Raw genomic sequence first — 10,366 nt, forward strand, 5'->3', positions numbered from 1 at the left:
AGCTCAGTGTTAGTTAGCAGGAGAGCTAATCCTGAAGGTGAGCAGCCGTGGAGGTAAGAGGAGAGAAAGGATGCATGTGTTTGATAGAGTTGTTCTCAGAGCTGTCCCACAAAACCCTTCTGCAGTGCCAGAAACTGCTTTTACTTACTGCTCAGAATGAGGTCGGGCTCTCCTCTTCAAAGCTGTGGTGTCACAGGGCAGGGTTTTACACTCTAGAATAGCTGCTTCATCTGAAGGACATTTTTTTTTCACTTCCCTGCTGCATTCCCTGGTCTTGTGTTCTACAAATGTAAGTATGAATGCATATAAAAAAAGGGCAGCCTCAAATCCTCAGCTCTGGGACAAAAGCCAGCCCAATATCAGATATCTGTTTTGAAAGCTTTCCATCTTCTTTCCTAATGTGACTTGTGCATGTCTGTAACACAATTATAGGAACAGCCTTCTGGGTCAATATGTGGGGGTTTTTGTGCAATTTATTAATACTATTTTACACAAATTCCTTCTTCAGAGTTCTGCACCAGCCCTGTCCCACGGTGCCTCTACAATCCTACATAACATCTCCTTTTCTTTCTTTCTTTAAGGGCTTTAAGAAGTGTCTTTCTGAAGCCCTGTAGCATAATCAGGAAGATCCTGTGAATGCTCTGTCCAAACTGAGGTGCTTGACTCACAGTCTAAAGGCCTCTGAAGAACCAACTCATAAAAGCAAGTGGGGTGCTTGGAGAGAGAATGTGCTCCAGGAAATGGCTGTGAGTTGGGCCTGGAAGGATGAGCTGTTGGACCAGTGCAGAAGTGCCCACTCTGCTGACCTCACTGCAGCCTGGAGGATGGAGATCTCTGAGGTGGTAGAAGGGAGCTGGTGAATATTGCAGGTCACAGATGATGCAAACCTGAACTGCTTCTGGTGTCCCTGTGGCCTCCAGTCCTTGCAGCCTTGTCAGGCCACGGTGCTGCTGGAGCCTGCAGGCCAATGGATGAGCAGGACAGTGATTTTAAAGAGCTGTGGGCCAGTCTTTTGGGTAGAGCAAAGAAGAAAGCTGAGGATGCTGAGGCAGCAAAGAGGGCTCAGAACAGGACAAAAAGCACTGCAGCAAGAAGCAAACTAAGAAAAGGCAAAGCTGCTGCTAAGAGCCAAAAGCATCATCCCTTACCAGCAGTGAAGGAAACAAACTTGTCTCAAGATTTGGGTCCAAGGGAGCAAACGCTGGTGCACAGAGAAGATGGTGATGCTGAGGCCTGTGGTAGTGGTGAGACTGCCCAGGGGGATGGAAGGAGGAGCCCTTTCCCTGCCAGCCAGCTGAGTGCAGCAGCCAGTGAGTGTAGCCAGAGGACTCTGACAGGTGAGGGAACCAAAATCTTTCAAACAGGAGAGATGGTAGCACTGAAAAGACTCTGTAGGTCAGTGGAGCTCTTCAGAAGTCCACCTGGAGGGGACATAGAGCACCACTGATTGAAGTAGGCTTGTACCTTGTGTTTCCATCTACACTTTGCTACCCAGGCTTATCTCAGGGTCTAACCTAGGAGTGTGTGAAACCCACAGGCAGGCAGAAGATGTCCTGCAGTAAGGTGAAGCCTTAGTACAAAGCAGTGTGCTGGGGAGTCACTATTCACTTTTTTTTGCAGTATCAAAACTGGGAAAATCTCTCAAATCATCCAGAAGCAAGCTTCAAGTATATTGAGGTGTTTTTTCACCTAGCACATCATTTTTTGGTGAAATATATTCCCACTGGACATTGCCAAGGCCAGAAATATGAATGAGTTAAGAAAGGTGTTGGATTATTTCATAAAGGATTAGTTCTTCAGTGGTTATCAAACGTGATGGCCAGAATGCAGTCACCAGTGCAGGAAGGCCTTAAACTGATCCACAGGGTCAGCCAGGATGAGGGTTCTGTTGTGCCTGTGTTAAGCACTTGCTGCTGACTGTACTCAGAGACCAGGCACTGGGCTGGTGAGATCTGTGGTCCCATCTTGCTGCCCATAGCCACAGGACACCTCACGCAGAGCAGTGACACACTGAGATGAGGCTGGCATTGCCTCTGCCTCCTGCTTGGTACCACCTCTCCTTGGGAGCTCAGGGTGCCTTCAGCTGAGAGCCTGAGGGTCTGAGCCACAGCTGGGTTTGGAGATCAGAAGGAAGAAGAGCAGGAGCCACAGGACATTCCGTGGTGGGAATGCTGAGGAGAGAGGGGCTGTGGGGCTGCTTTGCTTGTTCTTCTCACTCATGACCTTCAGGCAAGGCTTTCCTAAATATTCCTTCCTCTGAAAGGGATGTAGAGATCTCTAAACTCTGCTGTGGCACAGAAGCCTGATACTGTCATGGTGGTTATCAGGTATCAAGTCCTGTGACAGCTCAACAAATCGTTGGCTTCTTCCTCTCAGGATGGCTGGCACAGAACTGAGCCAGGCTTCGGCTGCAGCTGGGGAAGGCTTCCCTGGGCAGCCCAGCATGTTTCAAACTGGCTGCTAAAGCTCTGGTGTTTTCTCCCCCTCTAGTAAGCACCCTGAGTGGCTCCTCCCAGACCACGTTATCCTTCCCTCCTGCTCCACAGCCGGGCACCTGCTCGTCCCCCAGCCCCACGGGGCCGCCGCTGGCGGGCTCGAAGGTGAGGGTGGCAGAGCTGGTGGTGGAGAGAATGCAGCAGTTCAAGAGAGTGGCACCCGAGCAGCTCAAGCTCAGCACAGGTGATGATTTGCCAAGCTCTGCAGCCAGCAGGGATTTTCCTGATGCAAGCCAGGAGCAGAACCCACCAGAGAAGGGTACGTGTCTCCCGTTAGCTCTCGTACGTGCAGAAGGAGTGCTGTGGGCTGGGCTGCAGGAGCAGCAGCCTGGATTCCTGGATTGCTGGGCTCTGTTCCCAGCTAGCTGAGTGGCTCAGTGTGCAGCACAGAATAAATCACTCCAGATCACTGAGAAAACTTGCATTGTTAAAGGACTATCCTTACTTTTCTCCCAGCTCTTCTATGAGGCTGGATTAACCTCATGTTAATTCCAGAGGGATAATTGTCTTCTTGGAAACAGGTTGACATTCCAACAGGATCAGTGAACTTTGTCATCCCTCCCTTGGGCCAGTGTTAGGTAGCTGCCAGGTGAATCTGACTCTGAGGCAGCCCCCATCTTTGTAGCTCCCCAAGCACTCTCCAAGGTAATATGTTTGAGGCAGCTGAATTGTATTCACAGCAATTTTACTCTGCTTTGGTTCTTTATAACTCAGGGCCCTCTTGGTTCTGTATTGACATGAGAATCATCTGTGTTTTAATACATAAAGCTTACAATCTCATGTTCTCCCCAGAAACCTGAGCCAAAACTTACCCTTCGTTTGGCTCTGACACACAACGTGCTGTCAACAAGTTGCCCCCTCCTGCTCCTCAGCTGGTGCAGTCTGGTAGCATTTGAAGAGGTCAAGTTTGTACATTTGCTTGTGAGAGGTCAGACTTGAAGATGCAAGAGAAAGATTGTGATTTAATTTTTATGTGTCTAGTTTAATAAACTAATAAGAACAAGTATAACATCTCTGTGCCATTCATCCAAGATTCTTAGTTTTCTGTCTCAGGTCATCTCCCTTCTTTGCCAGATACCCACCACTTTCCATCCATGGAGCATGACGGTGCCCTGGCTTTGGCTCTTCAGGAGGAAACCAAAGAGGAAGCCCTGGAGGATGCAGGCCTGTTCTTCTGTCAGATCTGCCAGAAGGATCTCTCAGCCATGAACACAACGCGCCGAGAGCAGCACGTGAACAGGTGAAAGCCCAACGTGGCCTGTGCTCTGTGCAGCCTCTCCCCCTTCCCCTCACAGGCTGCTCTCAGCTCAGCCACCACAGAACATGGCAGCAGGGGAAGCTGCAGTGCTGCTGACCTTGGTGAGTTGTTTTGATCTCAAAGCAGGGGCTGGTGGTCCTGCCCTGCAGGGCTTCTGCACAAAGAGGCCAGCAAAAAGGAGGAGCCACTACCACAGGTTTTGAGATCTGACAGGTTCAGCCAAAAAAGTAGTGTTTGTTTTCCTAAAAATTGTTCCTCCAAGGACATCTGGTGTGTCACTGTGTATCCAGTGTTTGCTGATGGAAAACTGATCCTGTTCAGAAAGACAACCACACTGAAATTAGTGCCCTTAATTTAACAGTATCCATAGGGGTAAATAGGAATCTCTTTGGAGAGTACACAAAAAAAAAAAAGATTAGATTTTTTTGCATAGTTTTGCCCTACCAAAAATTTTTAGAAGTGGATCATCCTGTACTCAGGAGTGTGGTGTGAATTTTCTGTGCTACAAACCACTGTTGTTGCCAAGTGAGGTGTCTGACTTGAAGACATTGGTGTTTCTGACACAGTGTGTGGTCATGCCTACAAAAGCAGGAAGAGGGACAAGAAGTAGCCCTGTTTTGGGAGAGGAAGACTTAGCATCCCTCTGGTTGGATGATTCTTCTGTCAGCAGTGGTTTATAGGTTAGCTGGAATGTTAGAATGAATGCAGAAAGAGGGATTAGGTGATGGGCACTTGAGCTAAAGAAGGTTATTACCTGTACTTGCTTTTGAGGAACATGTTTTTACTGTGCCTCTGAGGCTGCTTGTGACATGTCACATCCATGACAGCAGTGGGCACGTGACTCTTGGTTTTTTAGGGGCTGTTTCTGGCTGTCACAGAGATCAGAGGTGGTTGTGCTTCCTCTTCTGTAATATAGTCTAAATCTTAGCGTGGACACTTTTGAGGTTGCCAAAGGCAAGCTTTGCTGTTGTCTGACAGGTGCCTGGATGAGCTGGAAGAAGCACAGATGCCATGCAGCAAGCCAGCAGTGCCTGAGTGCCCCATCTGTGGGAGGCAGCTCCAGACCCCCCAGAGCCGGCTCAGCCACCTGAAGCGCTGCGCCGTGGAGATGGAGGTGCCTCCCAGGCTGCTGCTGCAGGCCGTGCAGCTGCAGGTCTCCACGCTTGCTGATGCACCTCTCCAGTGCCCCAGGTAGGCTGGGGAGAAGAAAAGATGCTGGTTATTTTCTCTGGCCTGAGAGAGGTTCAAGCTGTGCTCCTGGGGCTGAGCTCGCCCGCTGGGTGCGCCCCAAGCCCAGAGAAGGTCACGTGGAGCCACGAGCCAGCAGCCCATGAGGAGAATGTGCTGGTTAGTTGGCCAAGTCTTCTTGCTTTCCTTCAGAAGTGGTCAGGTGGTGGATGACTTTTGAAGGAGCAAAATGGAGAGTAAATAATGTTACACTGGTTTGTCAGAATTATTGGTGCTCTGTGAGGCAGTTAATGCAGTGAAGCAGAGTGGTGTGTTTGAGCTCATTAAGCAAAGCACACCACCCAAGAAGGCAGCTTCTGCTGAGCATCTGTCCTGCCAGGGCCTCAGCTACTCGGCCTGTGGCTGTCCTGGGTAGCTGTGCTCTAACCCTGAGCCAAAGGGGAGACAGATGTGCTATTCTGAAGCATGCTTAGTACAGAGCTGCACCTGCTGCTGCAGATTTGAGCAGAGTCTCAGGAGCACAGCAAGTGGTGCCTGGCTGAATTTGTAAAAGGGCTATTAAATAAGTTACTCTGTGCTGAGGAAGGACTGTTCCCTGTTCCATGTAGAAGAAGAGTGGGAAAGCATTTTTCTGGTGATCTTGGTTTTGCCCTGCTTCAACTCATTTCTTCCCCTTTGGTACCAAGAAAGAGTTCAAGCAGTTGCTTACATCAGTGCTGTGGTCTTGTGCATACCTTTTCAAACTAAGACTATCTAAATTGCTCTAAATTCCATGGATGGTAAGAAATCCTTTGCTCTCTGCTAGGGAAGAAGGTGCTGAATGGTTTTTCATTATCCTTGATATGGGAATCTCTCTGAGCAGCTGGTCTGGAGTGCTCAGTGTTTCTTGTCTCTGATCCAGTCACATTAACTTGGGCTTCCTGCTGCATTCTTGTATTTCAGCAACCCACCAAGCAGGCCAAAGCGAAAAGGCTCCTCCAGAGAAGACTCAAGGAAAATGCAGAAGAGGGCCAAAATGGAGACTAAGGATGAAGATTTGCTGGTTGCTATGGCAATGTCACGCTCCCTCTTGGAGCAAGAGAAGCAGGAAGAAGCAAAATCAGTTACAAATGTGAAACCAGTGGCTGCTTTGCCAATCAAATGGAAGCCAGGGTCAGGTATGTGGTAAAGTGAGTTAGTGTTGAAGGCTGTGATGTTGGAGCAGTAGTGTCACACAGCCTGCTCTCTGCTAAACCCTCCCTGTTGGCTCTAGGAGGGATGACAGCCCTGCTGCTGTTTCGCTTAAGCTGTCAGAGCTTCAACAGTGTGCAGTATCCACACACAGTCCAGAAAGGCTGCAGGATGTCCATGGGTTTTAGTGAAATCCTGTAAGAATCTCCTGCTTTTTTTCACTGATTGATTATTTGGTATCTGTGAAATATTCTTAAAATAAGTTGTTAGGTTTTTTGTAAACCATGGAAGTGAAAAGAAAAAACACGAAAAGATGATTGTTACTTCTTCTGCAGTAGAACTGTTTTTCTGTTCACCCTGCTGCAGCTTGAATTCATGCAGCTTTTTCAGCCTTACCTCTTAGCTCTGTTTTCTTTCTGTAGGGGACGTGTATACACTAGGTGCTGTTGAGTGTGTGCTTTGCCATTTTGGTGTGGGGAAAGGTTTAGAGAGGAAGACAACTGCCAGGGGAGAGTGTTGAGTGCTGTACAGAGGGGAGACGTCACTCCTCATGACCCTCCTTAAGTCTCTTCCTGCCAGTAAGTTGGGTTTGGGGTTGGGCATTAATAAGGCAAAGGGACTGAGACACAGGGTTTCCAAATGAAAGCTGCCCAGTGTTGGTGTGAGCTGTGCTTTGATGCCCTCAGTGACCAGTACAGAAGAAAAGGAGTCCTCCATGGATTTATTGGTGGTTTTCTCCCCTTCTTTGTGAAGCGCTGCCATCCAGGCCCCCTTCTGTGGGGCTGGGGGGTTAGGCTGCCTGGATATCAGTCCCATCCATAATGATCAGACTTTGCAGAGATGTGGCAGCTCCCCACAGGCAGCAGAGCAGCATGAGCAGGGGTCTGTCTTTTCTGGAGTCCCTTTCTCCCCTAATGATTGTGCTCTGGGGGCTTCGGGCTACCTGCCGAAATCTTAGGAGTTGTGTTCAGCTTGTGTTTCTGCCTTCTGACTGCAGCACTTGAAGGAGTTAACATGCTGAGCCCCTCTGCCCTGTGTGTTCAGCTGTTTGTTGATGTAGGCTCCTCTTCCTTCTCTCTTTGCAGAGAAGAAGCAGCGCAGGAGGGCTCCAGCTGCACCCCCCCCCCTGCTGCTGCAGGACCCCGAGAAGCTCCGCAGGAGGATCCAGGAGCGAGTGGCTATGCTGCTTCCAGAAGAGGTGGACTTCCCCCCCACCCCTCAGCTCCCCACGAGCAGGATTTTGGAGAATGAATCTGAGAAAGCAGCCTGGCTCTTGCCCTTGCCCAAAGGCAGGGAGTGCTTTTTGTGGAAGATCAGTGCTCTGACAGGACCCTGTGACCCTGACTCGTTCTATGCTGCTGCACTCACCCCTCCCATCCTACCCTGGAAGCCTCTGCAGGTGAGATGCTCTTTTGTCCTTCCTCTGATATTTGTCTGCCCCAGTTCTCTTGCCCTGTAACCCTTCTCTTTCCTCATTTGGTATTTAAAGGAGCAGTCCCCTCCCTCTGCACACTCCTCATGCCCTGTTGTCCCCTGGTCCTAACACAGATAGATTTTATAATCTTAAACTTTCATTTCTCCCTTTTGGAGAGACCAAGGTTCATGTTCCCATGCTATTCCTCAAGCTTTCAGGAAATAAAACTGATGGGAGCAGAGTACTGAGTAAAGGGGCCCCATCCTGCTCATTTTGCCACTAGTTTGTGTGTACAGCAGCCTGGTGCTTGATTTCCTTCTTGGCACTTTTCTCTGATTGCTTCTAGTGTGAGCTTTACCCGTGTGCTGTAAGGATCTGAGCAAAAGGTTTAAACTGGAGACTGGTACTTGTCTTGCACAGAGGAGAAGGTGGGAGCAGTGAGAGTTGTGAAGTGAAGCATTTGCACTTCAGGCTTTCCCTGTGCATCCCACAGGAGCTTTCATCCAGTTCTCAGTTGCACTGTTCCATTCTGGTTTTTACTTAGGTCTCCTGCCTCTTTGAATGCTCTCTATTTTTATTAAAAGTACCTACAAAAATAGACAAAGCTCTTTTAGTTTCTCATCCCATCTTATACTTGCTCTCCAAGAAGGATAAAGCCTCTCTTCCTTCCCTCATTCTTTCCTTAAAGAATTATTTGGTGCTTCTGTTCAAAATCTACTGTGCATATGTAAGGAAGTGCTTTATTTAATACTTCTTCCCTAGTCAAAGCCCCAAGTTTTTCACTGGCTTATGGCAGGCTGGGACTGCAGTGAAGGGACTCCATTCTGTGAAGATTTTTAACTTTTCATTCAAGCCAAAAACTGCCAGAGAAGTTTAAAAATAAAGAGTAGGAAGGCCTTTAAAATCGTGGCAAGAGTGTGTTTTCCCTCTGATTCTTTCCATTCACAGAAATGGCCAAACGATTTTTCACTTAGAAATAAACAAACAAAACTGTTTTTATTGGGAAACAGAGACCAAACCTGGAAAATATCAGCTCTGAGGTGAAAGTTTGATTTAGTTACATGTAACTGCAAAAGCACTTGAGAACTCTGAACAGAAGCACCTGGAGAACCTCGGCTGTGACTGTTGCCAGGCACTCCAGCTATAATGAAATAGGAAGATGTTGGAGCAGGAGCATTTCCACCATCCTTTCTCCCTGCTTGGCAGTTGCCTGCACTGACATGCTCCTGGAAAAAACACCTTTTCTTCATTTTCTGTAGTAGTTTCCTTTCTTCTCTTTGGAGCTGCCTTATCTCTGGAGAGTCCTTCATAAAACTGCAGAGAGCTTTTGCCTCAGGAGCCCCTGTACCTGGGGAATGTTCTGTAATCCTTTACTAGATGTTTCAGGAGTATGAAGTAGAGACTCTACTTTGAGCTCTGCAAATAAATAAAACAAGACCTAATTTATTGGTGTCTCTATTTTTTTCCTCTTCTTTTGATCAGAGTAATAAGCCAGAAAACCTTCAGCCGTCGGTGGGATCTGATCAGCCAAAGGTATCCCAGCAAATTCACCTTGACCTTAGTCCTCATGAGCCAAATCACACAGAGGCTGGAGGCCAAACTTCCAACGAGTCCAAGTCAGGCCCTGAAGGAGATGAGCAGTTTTTATCTCACAGCCAGAAGGATGCTCAGACCCTGCAGGACCTAGTTGAGTTGGCCAAGGAAGGACTTACCCTTACTCAGTGGAACCTTGATGCTGACCACGTTCAGGCAGCAGAGAGGCCAGGTGAGTTTTGGCAGCTCTGTGAGCCCTGTCCCTGTCCCTTCAGCTACACCACTAAAGATCAAAGTAGTTTCTGTCAGGAGGTAGCATGCTCACACTGAACAACCAGGACAAACTCATCCCTGCTATTTGAACAGTCTTTTTGCTGTGTGCACTGTCTTTTCAGGTCTCGAGACAGCTGGATGAGAGAGATGTGCAAGAGGGATGGTTTTGTGTTGGTACATAGATTACACAAACCCAAGGTTTATCTGTACCTATGCAGGGTTGAAAAATACACCACCTAAAACTCTAATGTCCTTAGCCATAGTGGCACGTTGTGCATAACTGCATGTTTCAAGGTCTCTGATAGCCCTTGAGTTGGGCTGACTGTCCAGGAGAATGTACTCTGTGTCTCCTGGTCAGCTGTGAAAGAGAACGTGGTTGCTAAGTCCACTCCACTTGGGTATAATATTCCTCACTGCCCCTCCTAAACTGCAGTAAATGATTCCTGGTCCTGGGATTTCAGTGGTGATAGCTTCCTGTGAGGGAAACCATTTCCACACATAAATGTCTATTGTGTGTGGAAATGAGACCAAGTGGAGACAAAAAGCTCTGCAGACACTAGTGCACCAGAGCCCATTTCTGGAGAGGTTAATTCTTCCTGTTGCTCTGCATCCTGTTCTGTGCACTCTCTAGACTACCACAGGGCTCTGGCTGAGCTGAACTGGTTTTACTGGCTGCCTCTGAGCACAAGAGCCCACAGCATTTTGGCTAGGTTGAAATACAGGTCTGAGACACGTCCTGCCTGTCAGCTAGCAGGAGACCATGATGTGTCTCTGTGTTATAGGGTTGGGTTTTTTCTCACTGGTGGAAAGCTGAGATGTGGAAGCAGAGAAGCATGTGGCACTCTGCACTTCCTCCATCTGGATGGTGATGGCACAGACAGATCTCAGTAGACTGGTGCTGCTCATGGCTGGATGGTGCTGGGACACCCACAGCCTGTCATAGCCCAGAGCCAAGCCCTCCAGGAGAGGCTGAGGCTCCAGCTCCATCAGGCTGGTGACAGCAGCTGCCTCCGGGGGCTGCCCCAGCCCGGCTCC

General features: G+C 48.5%; 1 protein-coding gene across 1 annotated transcript in view; it reads left to right on the top strand.

Moving 5' to 3' along the window:
- Positions 1 to 967: 967 nt before the first annotated feature.
- Positions 968 to 10,366, top strand: part of LOC103771849 (structure-specific endonuclease subunit SLX4-like) — a gene marked incomplete at its 3' end in the record, with an annotated part of 12,916 nt that continues 3,517 nt past the window's right edge. The window contains exons 1-7 of the mRNA XM_008939166.1: positions 968 to 1,337; positions 2,491 to 2,754; positions 3,570 to 3,735; positions 4,732 to 4,944; positions 5,884 to 6,098; positions 7,197 to 7,510; positions 9,008 to 9,290. Of these exons, the coding sequence (XP_008937414.1) occupies positions 968 to 1,337; positions 2,491 to 2,754; positions 3,570 to 3,735; positions 4,732 to 4,944; positions 5,884 to 6,098; positions 7,197 to 7,510; positions 9,008 to 9,290 (1,825 nt within the window). The remainder of the gene's footprint in view (positions 1,338 to 2,490; positions 2,755 to 3,569; positions 3,736 to 4,731; positions 4,945 to 5,883; positions 6,099 to 7,196; positions 7,511 to 9,007; positions 9,291 to 10,366) is intronic.

Source organism: Merops nubicus, unplaced genomic scaffold, assembly GCF_000691845.1.
Source record: "Merops nubicus isolate BGI_N331 unplaced genomic scaffold, ASM69184v1 scaffold9204, whole genome shotgun sequence".
Taxonomy (NCBI): Eukaryota; Metazoa; Chordata; class Aves; order Coraciiformes; family Meropidae; genus Merops; species Merops nubicus.